Raw genomic sequence first — 20,278 nt, forward strand, 5'->3', positions numbered from 1 at the left:
TTGAGCCCTCAGTCACATTTCTTCCATTTGCTCGATATCCATTCTCACTGCCCAACCCTTGCCTTTTAGTATAAGACAATGGTGCAGAATTGGGCCATTCAGCCCACTGAGTCTGCTCTGCTCTAACAGAGTTTACCCCACCAGCTCCTGCATTCAGTTTACCATCCTTCACCGTTTCCACCAGCTGCTATGTGATCCCAACACCATTCATATATTCCTTTCTCTCTTTCTGTGGGAACCGCTGTCTGCCTGACTCCCTAGTCCCCTCATTGCTCTCAGGATGGCTTTCAAAGTCCAAAGTAAATTTATTATCAAAGTACACGTTTGTCACCATATACAACTCTGAGCTTCATTTCCTTGCAGGCATTCACAGTAAGTACAAGAAATACAACACAATCAACGAAAGACCACACCCAACAGGAACCCATCAATGTGCAAAAGACAACAAACTGTGCGAATACAAAAAAGAAATGAATAAACAATAAATATTAAGAACAAGAGATGAACTGTCATCGAAAAATAAGTCCATAGGTTGTGGCAACAGTTTAGTGATGGGGTGAGTGAAGTTTTCCCTTCTAGTTCAGGAGCCTGATGATTAAGGGGTAATAACTGTTCATGAATGTGATGGTATGAGTCCTCAGGCTTCTGTACCTTCTTCCTGATTGCAGCAGCAAGAAAGATCATGTCCTAGGTTGTGGGGATCTCTGATGATGGGTGCCACTTTCCTGTGACAGCCCTCCATGTATATGTGCTCAGTGGTGAGGAGGGCTTTACCCTGATGGACTGGGCCATATCCACGACTTTTTGTAGGCTTTTCCTTTCAAGGACATTGGTGGTTCCATACCAGGCTGTGATGCAACCAGTCAATATACTCTCTACCACACATCTATATAAGTTTGCCAAAATTTTCAATGACATACCAAATCTTTGCAAATTCTAAGCCTTAACTGTACAGCTGATCCAAGGGTAGTTGAGGTGATTGTTTGAAGAACACCTGCACTTTCTCTGCAGTGATCATCTTGAGTTTCCAGATGCATGTTACTTCAAATCCCTCTGCCATTTCTGCACTGCACTGAACTGTCTGTCCTCAAGCCTGCTCCTCTGCAGCCAAGTGCAAACTAGGAGAACAACATCTTATATTCCACTTGGGTATCCAGTGGTATGAACTCTGGATTTTTCAGTTTCAGGTAACATATTCTCCCCCCCCTCCCCCCCAGCATTTCTTTTCCACTCCCACCAGTCCATCTTGGAGCTCTCTCTCCCTTTGATCAACTATTCCATTACTTCTCATCACCTGACCTGTTCAGTATTTCCAGCACGTCCTGTTTTTGGTCCAGATTTCCAGCATCTGCCGTGTTCCTGATTCACACTTACTTCAGAATCAGAATCAGGTTTGGCACCACCAGCAAGAGTCATGAAATTTGTTAACTTAGCAGCAGTGGCAGCGCAATGCAATACAATATAGAAAGGAAAAAATCAATCAATCACAGTAACCATATATATGTGTGTAATAAATAGTCAGATTAAAAATAGTGCAGAACAGAAATTATATATATATAAGTAAGGTAGTGTTCATGGGTTCAATGTTCAATTTGGAAGCACACGTGGAGCTAATTTTACAACTTTCTGGAGCTTCTTTCGGTACTGTGCAGTAGCCCATCCATACCAGACAGTGATGACAAACCAAATCTCTTCAAACTCCTAATAAGATATAGCTGCCATCTTGTTTTCTTTATAGCTGCATCCACGTTGGGACCAAGTTATTGACACACAGGAACTTGAAACTGCTCACTTTCCACTTCTGATCCCTCTATGAGGATTGGTATGTGTTCCTTCATCTTACCCTTCCTGAAGTCCACATTCAGCTTTCTCATTTTATTGATGTTGAGTGCAAGGTTGTTGCCACAACACCATTCAACCAGCTAGTATATCTCGCTCCTGTACACCCTCTCATCTTCATCCGAGATTCTGCCAGCAATGGTTGTTTCATCAGCAAACTTATAGATAGCATTTGAGCTATGCCTAGCCATACAGTCATGGGTATAGAGAGAGTAGAGCAGTGGGCTAAGCACACACCCGAGGTGTGCCAGTGTTGATCGTCAGCGAGGAGGAGTTATTATCACCAATCCACGTTGATTGTGTTATTCTGCTTAGGAATCGAGGATCCAATTGCGGAGAGAGGCACAGAGGTTCAGGTTATCTATCAGGACTGTGGGAATGATGGTGTTAAATGCTGAGCTATAGTCGATGAACAGCACCTTGACATAGGTGTTGATATTGTCCAGGTGATCCAAGACTGTGTGAAGAGCCATTGAGATTGTGTCTGCAGTAGACGCTTTGTGATGATAGGCAAATTGCAGTGGGTCCAGGTCCTTGCTGAGGCAGGAGTTCCAACTAGCTATGATCAACCTCTCAAAGCATTTACTTGTTGAATTCACTGCCATTTCTGCTCTAGGAATGCCTAACCAGAAGTTCCTTGATGGCACTTCCATCCATCTCTTGCCTTGATAAGGTGTTGATCAAAGTGTTCTGCAAAGGGTCCTTCACCCTGAAACATTGACTCTGTTTCTCTTCTCACAGATGCTGCCCGATATGTCAACAAAATAGAGAGAGTACAGAGGAGATCTACTAGAATGTTACCTGGGTTTCAGCACCTAAGTTACAGAGAAAGGTTGAACAAGTTAGGTTTGTATTCTTTGGAGTGTAGAAGGTTGAGGGGGGACTTGATAGAGGTATTTAAAATTATGAGGGGGATAGATAGAGTTGACGTGGATAGGCTTTTTCCATTGAGAGTAGGGGAGATTCAAACAAGAGGGCATGAGTTGAGAGCTAAGGGGCAAAAGTTTAGGGGAAACACAAGGGGGAGCTTCTTTACTCAGAGTAGTAGCTGTGTGGAATGAGCTGATTAGCTGTTTAGAGGCAGGTTCGATATTGTCATTTAAAAAAAAATTGGATAGGTATATGGACATGAAAGGAATGGAGAGTTATGGGCTGAGTGCAGGTCGGTGGGACTAGGCGAGAGTAAGCATTCGGCACAGACTAGAAGGGGTGAGATGGCCTGTTTCTGTGCTGTAATTGTTATATGGTTATATGATGAATCTTTCCAGCATCTTTTGATTTTGCTCTGTATTTCCAGCATATAACTTTTGATTGTCACCAAGAACTTAAAGAGAATGCAATAACTATTAAGAGAGTTATTAAAAAACTAGTTATTAGAGTTATTATAAAACTAGTTATATAAACTAGTTCATCCCTTAATAGTCCTCCTATAGTCTTGGCCTATTGGTAGCTCTTTGGCAAAACCCATCATATTAATTCCATTTCCTCACTCTATCCCCAAACCTCTGTAAATTTTTGCCTTGTGCCCAGGCCATGCAACTCAAGGACTTGTGTTAAAACTATTTTGTGCTGGGATTGTAACTATATGTGCTGTGCGAGACTATACTGTTGCACTTTGGCTCCAGAGGAACAATGTTTTATTTAGCTGTATACATGGGTCTGGTTGAATGACAATAAATTTGACCTTGCCCATAATAATTTACCACTATTCTCCCTAAATTCCTTTACTAAATGTCAGTCTCTAATTAAATTCTTGGTGGTCTGCAAATAATTTAGTCAGGTATTAATCACCATCACTTTTTATTAGAGTTACAAACAAAAACTTTTTAAAAATGTATCAGTTTTAGGACAAATGCATTTATGAAATCCCTCTGTCCACAGATGTTTAAAATTCATTACCAGATAGACCTGTTCTCCACAAATTCCAAGTTGATTACTTGGTCTGATAGTTACAATTACATGGAGGTAACTTTACTTAAATGACATGAACACAAAACTGAGGTTTATAATCCAGTGCACAACAGAGAGAGTGCTGCGCTGTCACCTTTCCCTTCATCTATTGTCCCAGGAGGCTGCAGGAGGTAACTTCACTCGACCTTACACAAGTTTTCACCATGGTGCTGACTAATAAGTATCCCACTATCATCGATGATAAAGCTGACTGGCCATCACAGTCACATAGATGCTTGTGGAACCTCCTGTACAACACAGACCAGTTAGAGTCATCTCTGTTTTCAAAAAGAACAGCAAAGTGTTTTAGAGTAGATGAAGTACTGTATTTTTAAACTATGGTCACTACTGTAAACAAGTTAGAGGCAGACCAAGCTCCTATAAACACTAATTTGATGTGATTCAGATAACCTGTTTTAGTGTTGATGAGCGAGGGATAAATACTGGCCAGGACATGGATATTAACTGCCATCTCCTTCCTTAAGGTACCTCGTATATCCATCAGCCTCAGTTGTTCCTAACCTAAAGGATAACACCCCTGGTAGCACACTACTTCATAAATCTCTGACTGAGGTGACAGAGTATGAGAAACCCAGAAATGCTGACAATGGTTCCATAAACCCAGTCACAAGAATATAATCATTGTAGACTATAAAGTGTTATTCTCCAGGTGATGTCAGACACATAGTAAGTTCTGCTGTCAACTCCTGGCGTTATTATCCTGTTGCTGCTCTTGCTTGGACTTGTATGCTTGGAACTTCTTCAAGTCTGCTGAAAAGAGAACCTAGGATAAAGAGTACAAATGATTGAGTGGTGAGAGATGAAGAAAGCACCCTTAGTACTGACAGGAAGCTGTCAATACTCTCTCTCTAAGCTGTACTGAGTTTGCTGCCAGGAATCCTTATAATTGCTCCCTTTGATCTTGCACCATTGGATGAACCAGGTACATGTGTGAATTGTCATAAATTACAGAGCAGATTCATCTCGGGCACGTTCCTTTGTGCAAACAACTCTTAGAATTCTACAATATTCAATCTGAACCTGGCTCTTTAAGGTTGTCATGGCCGGGGGAGGTAGTGGGGATAAGCTCCAACTACATAGTGTATTAAATGGCATGTGTCTTAAATAGCCTCTGACAGCCAACTCCAGCTCCTGGCCTTCACATGTGGCTCAGCTACTAAGCCCAGGAAAACTGTTTCTACTGACAGGAAAAGGGGCAAAGCTGGGTTACTGCCACCTTAAAACCTGTTGTTTTGGGCAGATGGGGCTCATCGTTTGTGCTTGGCATCTAGGAGAAGGAAAACTCTGATTTCAAACCTCTGCTGCCTAGAGGCTATACCCACTCATGAGGAAGGCACTAGGAGTATACCCCAAAAGAAAAGGTCTGGCTTCGAATTCCCTAAGCCAGTTCAACGCTGACTGGTAACTCTTGCAACACCACTGATGCCAAACTGTATTGGACTCTGCTGTTCCTCTGGATTCATCAGTTGCATGGAGAGGGGAGCCTGCTACATGGGTAACAGCTTGCTCTCCATATCGTACCGCTCCGGCTTGCGTTTGATAGCTGGGTTGTAACATCCATTGTCGGCCAAGACCAATGGACGAGCTTGATCTGAACCCTTCAATTACTGCACAACCTTTAACTTCAGCTGCATCATCTCTCCCCACTACAGTATCAGAGACCATCAATCATATTATAGCGCAGAGGATATATACAATCAGTAGCCACTTTATTAGGTGCCTCCTGTGTTCATTCATGATCTTCTGCCTCTGTAGCTCCTCCACTTCAGGGGTTGATTTGTGCATTGAGAGATACTTGTCTACACACCACTGTTGTTATGCGTGGTTACTGTCCATTTGAACCAGTCTGACCATTCTCCTCTGACCTCCCTCACCCATTGAACTGCTCACTGGAATTTTGTTTTTGTTTTGCACATCATCCTCTGTAATCTCAAGAGATTGTTGAGCAGGAAAATCCCAGGAGATCAGCAATTTCTGAGATACTCAAACCATCCCATTTGGCACCAACAATCATTCTCACAGTCAAAGTCACTAAGATCCCTTCCCCATTCTGATGTTTTGCCTGAACAACAAATGAACCTCTTGACCATGTCTGCATGCTTTTATGCCCCAAGTTGCTGCCACATGATCGACTGATTATATACTTGCATTGACAAACAGTTGTACAGGTGCTCCTAATAAAATGGCCACAGAGTGTATATCCATGAACGTGGCCTCCATAGCCACCAGTGGCAATGAATTCCACAGAGCAGTATGGACTCAATGGGCTAAAAGACACCTTTGCATGTCTTCATTTATTTTTTATTTCGAGATACTGTGTGGAATAGAATCCTCTGGCCCTTTGATTCGCACCGCCCATCAGCCCCTAACAACCCCAATTTAAACCTAACCTATTCAGTGGACAATTTACAATGACCAATTAACCAACCTGGTACTTCTTTGGGCTGTGGGAGGAAATCAGAGCACCCAGAGAGGACGTACAGAGATTCATTACAGAGGATCGAGCTCAAAACTCTAATGCCTCGAACTGTAATAGCGTCATGCTAACTGTGACATGACTGTGACGCCCATGTAGGGAACGTTGTGAGGAAGGAGGGCAGACAATGCTGCCTGTATCTCATAGACCATTCCAAACACGGACTCCCTCTTCCACACAGACCCAGAACCTCTTGCATCAGGAAGGGCATGAGATGCACTGCTATGGCACCACCTGCAAATCCACCCCACACAAAATCACAGATTATCTTAACATGGAAGTGCGTCAACATTTCTTCATTATAATTGGGCCAAAATCCAAGAACACCTTGCTCAACAGCCTGTAGGAACACCTGCACCAGAACACTGCAACGATGCAAAAGGGGCAACTCTGCACCATCTTCCCGAAAGCATTAAGGGCAATCCTTGCTAGTGATGTCCATTTCCATAAGACCATAAGGCACAGAAGCAGTGTTAGGCCTTTGGGCCCATCAACTCTATTCCATCATGGCTAATTTATTATCCCTCTCAACCCCATTTTCCTGCCTTAACCTTTGGCGCTCTGAATAACCAAGAACCTATCAACTTCATCATCCTCTGACTAAATCTGTGAAATTCATTGCCACTGATGGCTGTGACTATTGTGGGAAAATAAAACAAGTTTATCCTCCTCTCAAAAGAATCAACCTAAATCACCCCTCCTACAGCCTTTCCCAATGGCCCCTTATTCTTTCTTTAATATAATAGTCATAGAGCACTACAGCGTAGAATCATGCCCATCTAATCTGTAACAAATTGTTAACAGATCTAATCCAAAATTCTAACAGATTCTGCCTCTACCATTTAGCCCACAATGTGATTTAGGATGTAAAAAAAGTTCTTTTTGCTTTTTGTTCTATCATCCTAATATCTCGATTCTATGGACTCTTGTCCAGCAGCTCTCTGACACTAGGAATGTTCTTCTCTTCTTTCCCACCCTTCCATTATTTTAACTTTTGTAATCTGAAGAGTTCTGTCAACAGTACTACAAACTTTCAAGTCATCACATGTCTGTTTGCTCATCTGCCATGTACCTACTCAACTGAAGTTGTACACCCTCTAAATCATAGAAACATAGAAAACCTACAGCACAATACAGGCCCTTCGGCCCACAATGATGTGCCAAACACGTACTTACTTTAGAAATTACCTCAGGTTACCCGTAGCCTTCTATTTTTCTGAGCTCCATGTACCTATCCAGGAGATTCTTAAAAGACCCTATCGTATCCACCTCCACCACCGACGCCAACAGCCCATTCCACGCACTCACCACTCTCTGCATAAAAAACTTACCCAACATCTCTTCTGTACCTACTTCCAAGCACCTTAAAACTGTGTCCTCACATGTTAGTCATTTCAGCCCAGGGAAAAAGCCTCGGACTATCCACACGATCAATGCCTCTCATCATCTTATACACCTCAATCAGGTCACCTCTGATCCTCTGTCGCTCCAAGATGAAAAGACCAAGTTCATTCAACCTATTCTCGTAAGGCATGCTCCCCAATCCAGGCAACATCCTTGTAAATCTCCTCTGCACCCTTTCTATGGTTTCCCCATCCTTCCTATACTGAGGTGACCAGAACTGAGCACAGCACTCCAAGTGGGGTCTGACCAGGGTCCTATATAGCTGTAACATAACCTCTCGGCTTATGAACTCAGTCCCATGGTTGATGAAGGCCAATACACCGTATGCCTTCTTAATCATACAGTCAACCTGTGCAGCAGCTTTGAGTGTCTTTTGGACTCGAACCTCAAGATCCCTCTGATCCTCCACACGGCCAAGAGTCTTACCATTAATATTATTTTCTGCCATCATATTTGACCTACCAAAATGAACCACCTCACACTTCTCAGCCTAGTTTTGCATCTTATCGATGTTCTGCTGTAACCTCTGACAGCCCTCCATACTATCCACAACACCTCCAACCTTTGTGTCATCAGCAAATTTACTAACCCATCCCTCCACTTCCTCATCCAGGTCATTTATAAAAATAATGAAGAGAAGGATCCCAGAACAGATCCCAGAGGCACACCACTGGTCACTGACCTCCATGCAGAATATGACCTGTCTACAACCACTCTTTGCCTTCTGTGGTTAAGCCAATTCTGGATCCACAAAACAATGCCCCCTTGGATCCCATGCCTCTTTACTTTCTCAATAAGCCTTGCAGGGGTTACCTTATCAAATGCCTTGCTGAAATCCATACACACTACATCAACTGTTCTACCTTCAACAATGTGTTTAGTCACATCCTCAAAAAATTCAATCAGGCTCATAAGGCATGACCTGCCCTTGACAAAGCCATGCTGACTATTCCTAATCATATTATACTTCTCTAAAAGTTCATAAATCCTGCCTCTCAGGATCTTCTCCATCAACTTACCAACCAATGAAGAAAGACTTACTGGTCTATAATTTCCTGGGCTATCTCTACTCCCTTTCTTGAATAAGGGAAATCCTACATACCTGTCTTTTGCTTTTAATATGTGAGCTCCCCCTCACTCCTCTAATTGAGGTCTCATTTACACAGGTAGAAGTCATTGATCTTATTGTCTTGAAATTCACCCTCCGTTATCCAATGCAGCAGCTGTTGGTGGAACGCTGCTTTCAATTAAGACTAAATTTCAGATCAGTACACCAATGAGTTGCCTACTTAATGCTCCTGCCGGAGGATAAGACTTAAGCAAAATCTTTTTGGTAACAAAAAGTAGTCTTTCATATTCTCCCTTTGTGTCTCTTCTACCAGGGTCTTTTGTGAATGCTATATTTGTATTACTCACAGAGTGTGCCCAGCCAGCAAAAGGACCCCAAAGGCTGCGATAAAAATCACCTGAAATAAAAATACAGAAAGTCAAGTCAAAGTAAATTTATTATCAAAGTACAAATATGCTACCATATACTATCTAGAAGCTCATTTGCCTGTCAGCATTTTCGGGATAATAAAGAAGTGCAATAGGATTTTTTAAAACTATATGTAGACAAAGACTGACCACCAACCAATGTGCAAAGCAAGAGAAATTGTGAAGATTAAAAATAAGTAAATAATACTGAGAACATGAGTTGTAGAGTACTTGAAAGTAAGCCTGTAAGTTGTAAAATCAGTTCAGAATTGAGGTGAGTGAACTTATTCATGCTGGTTCTGGAGCCTGATGGTTGTGGGGTAATAATTGTTTCCAAAGCTCGTGGTTTGGGACCTAATGGCAGAAGCGAGAAGAGAGCATGGCCTGGATAGTGGGGGTCCTTCATAGAAACATAGAAAACCTACAGCACAACACAGGCCCTTCGGCCCACAAAGCTGTGTCAAACATGTCCCTACCTTAGAACTATCTAGGCTTTACCCGTAGCCCTCTATTTTGCTAAGCTCCATGTAGCCATCCAAGAGACTCTTAAAAGACCCCATCATTTCTGCCTCCACCACCGCCACCAGCAGCCCATTCCACACACTCACCACTCTCTGCGTAAAAAACTTACCCCTGACATCTCTGTACCTACTTCCAAGCAGCTTAGAACTGTGTTCTCTCGTGCTAGTCATTTCAGCCCTGAGGAAAAGCCTCTGACTATCCACACGATCAATGACTCTCATTATCTTGAGCACCTCTATCAGGTCACCTCTCTTCCCCGTCGCTCCAAGGAGAAAAGGCTGAGTTCACTCAACTTATTCTCATAAGACATGCTCCCCATATCCAGGTAACATCCTTGTAAATCTCCTCTGCACCCTTTCTATGGTTTCCACATCCTTCCTATAGTGAGGCGACCAGAACCGAACCCAGTACCCCAAGTGGGGTCTGACCAGGGTCTTATATAGCTGCAACATTTCCTCTTGGCTCATAAACTCAATCCCACGATTGATGAAGGCCAATGCACCATATGCCTTCTTAACCACAGAGTCAACCTGTGTGGCAGCTTTGAGTGTCCCATGGACTCAGACCTCAAAATCCCTCTGATCCTCCACACTGTCAAGAGTCTTACCATTAATGCTGTATCCTGCCATCATATTTGACCTACCAAAAAGTTAGTTAGGGGGCAAAAGTTTAAGGGTAACATGAGGGGGAATTTCTTTACTCAGAGAGTAGTAGCTGTGTGGAAAGAGCTTCCAGTAGAATAGTAGAGGCAGGTTCGATATTGTCACTTAAAGTAAAATTGGATAGGTATATGGACAGGAAAGGAATGGAGGGCTATGGGCTGAATGCGGGTCAGTGGGACTAGGTGAGAGTAAGCGTTTGGCACGGACTAGAAGGGCCGAGATGTCCTGTTTCCGTGCTGTATTTGTTATATGGTTATATAAAATGAACCACCTCACACTTAACTGGGTTGAACTCCATCTGCCACTTCTCAGCCCAGTTTTGCATCCTATCAATGCTGCTTTCTTTTGTGACAGAATTTAATGTAAATGTGCTCAAAGTTCAAAGTAAATTTTATGATCAAAATATATACTGTATATAAATCACCATATACAGCCCTGGGACTCATTTTCTTGTGGGCATACTCAATAAATCTATAGAATAATAACCATAACAGAATCAATGAAAAACAGCCCAATTTAAAGATCAGCCAGAATGCAGAAGACAAAAAACTGTAATTACAAAGGGAAAGAAATAATAATAATAATAATAATAATAATAATAATAAATAAATAAGCAATAAATATCAAGAACGTGAGATGAAGAATTCTTGAAAGTGAGTCCATTTGTTGTGGGGACGTTGCAATGATGGAGCAAGTGAAGTTATCCCCTTTGGTTCAAGAACCTGATGGTTGAGGGATAGTAACTGTTCCTGAACCTGGTGGTGTGAGTCCTGAGGCAATTGTACTTTCTTCCTGAAGGCAGCAGCAAAAAGAAAACATGACCTGGGTAGTGGGGGGTCCCTGATAATGGATATTGCTTTCCTGTGGCAGCATTTCACGTAGATGTTCTCAATGGTGGGGAGGGCTTTACCCATGATGGACTAGGCCATATCCACTACTTTTTGTAGGATTTTCCTTTTCAAGGGCTTTGGTGTTTCCATACCAGGCTGTGATGCAGCCAGTCAATATACTGTCCATAACACATCAACAGAAGTTTGTCAAAGCTTTAGGTATCATGCCGAATCTCCACAAACCCCTAAGGAATTAGGGATGCTGCTGTGCTTTCTTTGCAACTTATGTGCTGGGCTCAGGATAGGTCCTCCGAAATAACAACACATAGGAGTTTAAAGTTGCTAACTGTCTCCACCTCTGATCCTCCAATGAGGAATGGCTCATGGACCTCTGTTATCCTTTTCAAGTCTTTTGCATTGCTAACATTGAGTAAGAGGTTGTTGTTATGACACCTTTCAAACAACTTTTCAACCTCCCTCCTATATGCTGATTCAACATCACCTTTGATTTGGCCTACGACAGTGTAGTCATCCGTAAATTTGAATATGGCATTGGAGATGTGCTTAGCCACACAATCATAAGTGTAAAGCAAGTAGAGCAGAGGGTTAAGCACACAGCCTGATGGAGATCGTGGAGGAGAAGTTGTTGCCAATCTGAACTGACTGGGGTTTGCAAGTGAGGAAGTCAAGGATCCAATTACACAAGGACGCATTGAGGCCAAGGTCTTAGGGCTTATAGATTAGTCTTGAAGGGATGGTCGTATTGAAAGCTGAGCCGTAGTTCCTAAAGCTAATCCTGAAGAATGCATTTTTGCTGTTCAGATGTTCCAGGGTTGAGTGAAGAGCCAATGGAATGATATCTGCTGTGGACCTGTTGCTCCGGTTAGCAAACTGGAACGGATCTAAGACACTTCTCATGCAGGAGTTGATCTGTTTCATCACAAACCTCTCAAAACACTTCATCACTGTGGATGTAAGTGCTATTGGGTAGTGGTCACTGAGGCATGTCACCATACTCTTCTTGGGCACCTGTATAATTGAAGCCTGCTTCCACACATTGCCAAAGCGAGAGCTTAAAGATCTCAGTGAACACACTAGCTAGCTGATCAGCACAGGTCTTTAATACTTGGCCAGGTACCCAGTCTGGGCTGGATGCTTTTCATGGGTTCATCCTCCTGAAGGCTATTTGCACATTGGCTACAGAGACTGAAATCTCAGGATGTGGGACTTCGTAATGGCCCTGCTATATTTTGATAGTCAAAGCGAGCATAAGGAGGCATTGAGCTCATCAGGAAGCGAAGCTCTTTTGTCGCCCATGTTGCTTGATTTAACTTTATAAGAAGAGATAGTATTCAAGCCCTGCCATGACTGCTAAGCGTCCTTCATCAACTCAAGCTTGGTCCAGAATTGCCACGTCGTCTATGAGGTGGCTTACCGGAGATTGTACCTGGACCTCTTGTAACTTTCTTGGTCACCAAACTGGAATGCCTCTGATCCAGCTCTCAGCAGATTTTGCATCTCATGGTTCATCCAGAGCTACTGCCTGGGAAAGACTCGGAATAATCTTGTGGAGACACACTCACCTACAGCTGTTTTACTACAGTCCATTGCAACCATGGATCATTATTCAGACCTCTAGATAAGTGCTTGACCATGGCCTAGTCCATGGACTCGAAGCAATCCCGTAGCTCTCCGCTGCCTCCCGTGACCACCTCGTTGATGTCTAATTTCTAGGCTCTGAGTGGAGGGTGGGGGGCTGGGCTGCATTCACCACTTTCCCATTCCTGGGCATTAGTGTTTCAATACAGGCCACGATGCAACCAGTCAGGATACTCTCCACTTCCATTTTATATTTACAGTTTACATTCCCAACTATTACCATTAAAATCCTTCACAGTGTAAAGTACAAAGGCCATTCCTGGTCAGTAGCAGTATGTGATTCTGCATTAATGATTGTGTGTTCTACTTTGTACAACATCCTGACACTGATGTGTTTAATGCTTTGTACTCGCAGGATAGTATCTACTGACCTGATCACACTTTACAGCAGAAAGAATAATTAACCTACAAGTAATCCGCATAAAACACTACTCATTTATGGAAGCCAGTTAACTAATCATTGCTGTTTATTCTACAGTAGTGTAATGGTTAGCGCAACTCTATTAAAACTTTGGGCGTCAGAGTTCGGAGTTCAATTCTGATGTCATCTGTAAGGACTCTGTACATCCTCCCCATAAATTGTGTAGATTTTTTCCAGGTGCTCCAGTTTCCTTCCATAGTCCAAAGATGTATCGTTTAGTAGGTTAATTGGTCATTGCAAATTGTCCCAAAATTAAGCTAGTGTTGAATCTGGAGGTTGCTGGGCAAAGGGATTTGAAGGGCTGGAAGGGCCTACTCCGCACCGTATCTCTAATTAAATAAAATTCTTACCAATTTCTCCATACACCTTGTCAGTGAGACTCTTCCTACCTGCCCCCAAGTGGGAGAGGTAATCACGCTTTGTGATCTGCCAGACATGTGTGTCCACTGGAATAACACCTGGCTTATCCAGAGACATCAAACAAACGCAGTCAGCCACCTGGAGCCGGAGATGAGAGACAAAGAGAGTACAGGTAAGAATGTTTCCCGAAATCTCGCCCAATAAAGATAGTTTGTACAAATATGGTTTTTACTCCCTGTCCAAAGCACTGAGCAAAACAACCCAGCACTATCGTCTCCCAGCTTGTGAACACCAAGAAAAAAAAGGTGAAAGAAGATGTCGTTAGTTCATCCCTTTTGCCTAGTCTTCAGTGAAGGTCAGTTAATTGGAGTCATCAGAAAATTAAAAGTAATTAAAATTAAATATAAACACTGCTGAATATTCAGAGTAACACACACCCTGGAGGAACTCAGCAGGTCAGGCAGCATCTATGGAGAGGAATAGAGTCCCCACTGATGTCATAAAAGGTCTTGGCCCAAAACATCGACTCTATTCCTTTGCATAGATGTTGCCTGACCTGCTGAGATCCTCCAACATTTTGTGTATGTTACTCTAAAGTTAAATGTATTATTTTCAGTTCAGCTAAATGGTTTAAAAATCCATCTACTGACTGAGCTATTCATCAATAAACTACTCACCTTTGCCCCCACACCAGGCAAAGTGCACAGAGCATGCTTTGCTTCTTTGTATGATGTCTCTCGCAGGGAATATAGCCAATCAGGACCATGTTTTTCCAGTATCACCTTGGCGGTCTGGCTGATGAACTTCGCTCGGTATCCAAATCCTAGTTTTCGTAACTCTTTTTCCACATTATTTCCTATGACCACAAGAAATGATTATTACCTACTTAAATCCAGCTCTCTTACTGCCACCTGTTATCCCATATCTCCCTCCCCATCAGTCTGATACTAAAATCCTTCCCCGTTCCCAGTCAGACATCACTGTCCATTCTCAGCCTGAGTCCTCCACTCTGTCTCCAGTACCAGCCCTTCTTCCTTGTCAACTTCTTAATTTTTTTTCCTGAAGGTTTCAGAACTGAAATATTAAATGTTTCTGTTTTCATAGGAGCTGCCTAATCTGTCTTTCCAACAATTTCTGGTTTTATTTTTAATTTTTAATCATTGAACTTAGTGCATAGTACACTGCTATTTAAACTACTGATTTTACACCATATGCATCTACCTGGATTTCCAGGGCTGGTTTGAAAGCAAAGGGCTTCTATCAGTGAACCTTTTGGTGCTAGTTGGGCTTACGGTGTGATTAAAACAGAAAATTGTATTTGTACAGTGACTTTGACATCCTCAACCCTTCCCAATTGGCCCACAACCAATGAAGTACTTTTGAAATCTGGTCATTCATTGCCAATGCAGCATAACATTCAGATTTCTGGGCAGCCTGTTCCCATGAATTGGCTAGATATCTCTTTAGATAGCCTCACACGCTATTTACGTGAGGAAAAGAGGCCATGCTCTCTTCTCACTGCTGCCATCAGGAAGGAGGTACAGGAGATTCAGGACTCACATCATCATGTTCAGAAACAGTTACTACCCCTTATCCATTAGACTGTCGAACCAGAGGGGATAACTTCACTCACCCCAACACTAAACCCACAACCTATTGACTTAGTTTCAAGGACTCTTCAAATCAGGTTCTCAATATTTATTGCTTATATATTTTTTTTTGTATTTGCATAGGTTGTTGTCTTTTGTACATTGGTTGTTTGTGTTGTATGTGGTTTTTCATTAATTCGATTGTGTTTCTTCACATTTACTGTGAATGCCTGCAAGAAGATTTGGGCACCATGTTAGTGTATTAGTTAGCTCAGAGTGTTCCAAAGTTCAGAGTTCAATTCTGACACCTTTCCGTAGGAGTCTCTGTACATCCTCTCCGTGGAATACGTGAGTTTATCCCGGGTGCTCCAGTTTCCGCCCACAGTCCAAAGACATACCAGGTAGGATAATTGGTCATTGTGAATTGTCCCATGATTAGGTTAAGGATAAATTGGGGTTGTGGGGTTGTTGGAATGGTATGGCTCAAAGGGCAATACAGCTAAATAAAATAAACAAACAAAATTAATCTCTGGGTAGTATATGCTGACATTTACAAGACCACAAGACCCAAAGGTATACAAGCAGAATTAGGCCATTTGTCCTATAAGGTCAGCTCCACCATTTTGTCACGGCTGATCCAATTTTCCTTTCAGCCCCAATCTCCTCCCTTCTCCCCATATCCCTTCACGTCCTGACCAATCAAAAATCTATCAAACTCTTCCTTAAATATACATAAAGATCTTGCCTCCACAACTACCCATGGCAATGAATTCCACAGATTCACTATTCTCAGACAAAGAAATTCCTCCTCATCTCTATTCTATTCTGAGGCTGTGTCCTCTGGTCTTAGACTCTGCCAGCACAGGAAACATCCTCTCCACGTCCACTCTATCAAGGCCTCTCACCATTCGATAGGTTTTCATTAGTTCACCCCCCATTCTTCTGAGCTCCAGCAAACAGGCCCAGAGGCATCAAATGTTCTTTTTTATGACAACTCATTCAATCCTAGAATAATCTTCATTAACCTCCTTTAACCCTCTCCTGTTTCAGCACATTTTTTCTAAGGGGTCCGTATCTGCTCAGAATACTCTGTGAGGCCTCACCAGTGCTTTATAGAGTCTCAACATTACATCCTTGTTTTTACATTCTAGTCCTCCTAAAATGAATGCTAACATCACATTTGCCTTCCTCACCACAGAGTCGACTTACAAATGAACCTTTAGGGGATCCTGTACAAGGACTCCTAAGTCCCTTTGCACCTCAATTTTTGCATTTTCTCACCATTTAGAAAACAGTCAACCTTTTGTTTTCTTCTAAAAACTGCATGACCATACACTTCCTGGCACTGTATTCCATCTGCCATTTCTTCGCCCATTCTCCTAATCTTGTGTCCTTACATAGTGTCTTCGTATCATCTGCAAATTTTGCAACAAAGCCATCAATTCCATCATCCAAATCACTGACATATAATGTAAAAATAAACGGTCCCAAAACAGACACCAATAGTCAACCAGAAAAGGCTCTCTTTATTTCCACTCTTTGCCTGCTGCCAATCAGCCAATGCTCTATCCATGCTAGAATCTCTCCTGTAATACCATGGGTTCGTAGCTTGTTAAGCAGTTCCATGTATGGCACCTTGTCAAAGGCCTTCTGAAAATCCAAGTACACAACATCAACTGATTTCCCTTTGTCTATCCTGCCTGTTATTTCTTCAAAGAATTCCAACAGATTTGTCAGGCAAGGTTTTCCCTTGAGGAAACCATGCTGACTATGGCCTATTTTATCCTCTGCCTCTGCTTGTCCTTTCGATACAATGTGTACCCTTTGGCATTAAGCTCCCAGCTATAATCTTCTTTCAGCCATGCTTCAATGATGCCCACAACATCATATATGCCAATCTGTAACTGTGCTACAAGTTCGTCGACCTTATTCCTCATACTGTATGCACTTGAATATAACACCTTCAGCCCTGTATTCACCCTTTTCAATTTTGTTCGCCTTTTATCCTCTCATCCTGTTGACTGCAATTTTGTTCAATCATCAGCCTCTCCTTGCTAGGAGTCTCGTTGCACATTGTCTGTAAACCTCATCTTCAGCACTGTCACTCTGGTTCCCATCCCCTTGCAAAATTAATTTAAATCTAGCCAACCTGTCTGCAAGGCTATTGGGCCCCCTCGGGTTCAGGTGTAACCCATCCCTTTAGTACAGGTCATACCTTCTCCAGAAAGATCTCAATGATCCATCAATCTGAACCCCTGCCCCCTGCACCAGTTCCTCAGCCATGCATTCATCTGCCAAATCATCCTATTCTTACCCTCACTGACACATGGAGCAGGCAGCAATCCAAAGATTACTACCCTGGAGGTCCTGTTTCTCAGCTTTCTACATAGCTCCCGGAAATCTCTCTTCAGGGCCTCCTCATTGGCCCCAATATATACCAAGACTGGCTGCTCTCCCTCCCGCTTGAGAATACCATGGACACAATCCAAAACATCCCTGATCCTGGCACCAGGGAGGCAACTTACCATCCTGGGGTCTCTATCACTTCCACAGAACCTCTTTTGATAATAAATTCACTTAGAATTTTGACCTTTGGATCAAGTTTGCTACAACTGAGACAAGGTTTTCCATACTTCTACAATCAAAACATATTGAGTTGTCTATGTGTTACATGTTTTATTGCAGTTCTACTGCCATGCTGTTAGATATTTATACCAGCAGCTTTTCTGCAAACAAAGTGTGTTCTGTTGGTTAGGCTTCACCTCTAGTTAGGCTTCTGCTAAGAGAAGGAGTTATTTGCTCTGCTGAAGAATATTGTGTCAGCCAGTTGGGTTAGTCTTGGTAACATTCTGTCCAGTGGGATACTATGGAACGTTCGAGAGAGCTGGGTGGAATCAGATTTCTGAGGGTCAGTGGCTTGGTTTTGGGGTCTTTGTTGGCAAGGGGTGCGGAGCGGAGTACAAGGGAAAATGCTTGCAGAATTCCACCCGAAGGAGAGACCCCGTTGTAAGAAGCAGTTTGTGCATATGAATAGTTCTAAGGAGGAAGTGCCAAAACTTCTGAGTTAACCAGTTTGTTCATAATGTTCTTCGAGGTAAGTTCGAAGTTTGAACTGTGGCTGGTGATGTGGGCTCAGCGTTGTGAGTAAAGTGAAGCACCCAACTACTCCAGAAATGGGCACACTTCGACTGGTTTAACTGTAATGGGTTGTTTTACTTTTCTTTTTCTATTAACTGTTTGTCAAAGTTTAAACATTGGTAAATATACTTCCACTGTAATTTTAAACTGCTTTAAGGTCTGTTATTTCCTGGTGACTTCTGTTCCCTCCTTGGAAGATTCCAGCTTCCCTGGTTGGTCGAGCCTGACTCACACTCTGACCCTAGGCGCTGTTGCTAATTGAAGGTAGCCTTCTTGTCCTTACCCATGCAACACTGAGACACATGGCTGATAGCCAGAGTTAGCTAACCACCCTGGTTTATTACAAGCCATGGTGAGAGGGTTACATAGGTAGCCAAAGCTCACATGTTAGATTAAAAATGTCAAGCATACTCCCAAATAAAAACATGACCTACCCATGGGCCAATGAAAAATCATCAGTGATACCTTGTTACTGGTTCCTAAAGAAATAAACTAAATTAAATGTGTCTAGTCTCCAACAGAAAATGAAGCGGCTCCTTCTGATATGGGTAGTTTGCTAAGATAATATCACCACCTTGTGGTAGCAAGGAAGCAGACAGGCATGCCTTCAGGGAAAAGAAGACGAGAGATTCTGCAGATGCTGGAAATCCAGAGCAATGCACCCAAAATGCTGAAGGAACTGAGCAGTTCAGGCAGCATCTATGGAGAGGAATAAACAGTCAATGTTTCAAGCTGCAACCCTTCATCAGGGGGAAAATAAGAAGGTGGGGAAAGGGGAAAGGAATACAAGTTGGCAGGTGATAGGTGAAAATGGGTGAGGGGGAAGCTGGGTGGATGGGGGAGTGGAGTAAGAAGTTGGCAGGTGATAGGTGAAAATGGGTGAGGGGGAAGCTGGGTGGATGGGGGAGTGGAGTAAGAAGTTGGCAGGTGATAGGTGAAAATGGGTGAGAGGGAAGCTGGGTGGATGGGGGAGTGGAGTAAGAAGTTGGCAGGTGATAGGTGAAAATGGGTGAGGGGGAAGCTGGGTGGATGGGGGAGTGGAGTAAGAAGTTGGCAGGTGATAGGTGAAAATGGGTGAGGGGGAAGCTGGGTGGATGGGGGAGTGGAGTAAGAAGTTGGCAGGTGATAGGTGAAAATGGGTGAGGGGGAAGCTGGGTGGATGGGGGAGTGGAGTAAGAAGTTGGCAGGTGATAGGTGAAAATGGGTGAAGGGGAAGCTGGGTGGATGGGGGAGTGGAGTAAGAAGTTGGCAGGTGATAGGTGAAAATGGGTGAAGGGGAAGCTGGGTGGATGGGGGAGTGGAGTAAGAAGTTGGCAGGTGATAGGTGAAAATGGGTGAGGGGGAAGCTGGGTGGATGGGGGAGTGGAGTAAGAAGTTGGCAGGTGATAGGTGAAAATGGGTGAAGGGGAAGCTGGGTGGATGGGGGAGTGGAGTAAGAAGTTGGCAGGTGATAGGTGAAAATGGGTGAGGAGGAAGCTGGGTGGATGGGGGAGTGGAGTAAGAAGTTGGCAGGTGATAGGTGAAAATGGGTGAGGGGGAAGCTGGGTGGATGGGGGAGTGGAGTAAGAAGTTGGCAGGTGATAGGTGAAAATGGGTGAGGAGGAAGCTGGGTGGATGGGGGAGTGGAGTAAGAAGTTGGCAGGTGATAGGTGAAAATGGGTGAGGAGGAAGCTGGGTGGATGGGGGAGTGGAGTAAGAAGTTGGCAGGTGATAGGTGAAAATGGGTGAGGGGGAAGCTGGGTGGATGGGGGAGTGGAGTAAGAAGTTGGCAGGTGATAGGTGAAAATGGTGAATGGTGAAAATAGGTGGACGTGATCTTATTGGCTTTCCACTCAGTCTCTCCACCTGGACAATAGCAACACGTATGTCAGCTGTTTATTGATTACAGCTTAGTTGTGACATAATTATACCTTCAGTTCTGATCAAGAAAC

At 43.2% G+C, this 20,278-nt stretch overlaps 1 protein-coding gene across 6 annotated transcripts in view; it reads right to left on the bottom strand.

Moving 5' to 3' along the window:
- Positions 1 to 3,622: 3,622 nt before the first annotated feature.
- The window catches only part of ogg1 (8-oxoguanine DNA glycosylase), a 47,920-nt gene continuing 31,264 nt past the window's right edge, over positions 3,623 to 20,278 (bottom strand). For all 6 annotated transcript variants that reach the window (XM_073072800.1, XM_073072798.1, XM_073072797.1 and 3 more), the window contains 4 exons: positions 14,298 to 14,476; positions 13,611 to 13,758; positions 9,107 to 9,156; positions 3,623 to 4,573 (listed from right to left, as the gene is read on the bottom strand). In XM_073072800.1, the coding sequence (XP_072928901.1) occupies positions 4,490 to 4,573; positions 9,107 to 9,156; positions 13,611 to 13,758; positions 14,298 to 14,476 (461 nt within the window). In that variant the 3' untranslated portion in view covers positions 3,623 to 4,489. The remainder of the gene's footprint in view (positions 4,574 to 9,106; positions 9,157 to 13,610; positions 13,759 to 14,297; positions 14,477 to 20,278) is intronic.

Source organism: Hemitrygon akajei, chromosome 19, assembly GCF_048418815.1.
Source record: "Hemitrygon akajei chromosome 19, sHemAka1.3, whole genome shotgun sequence".
NCBI classification, from domain to species: Eukaryota; Metazoa; Chordata; class Chondrichthyes; order Myliobatiformes; family Dasyatidae; genus Hemitrygon; species Hemitrygon akajei.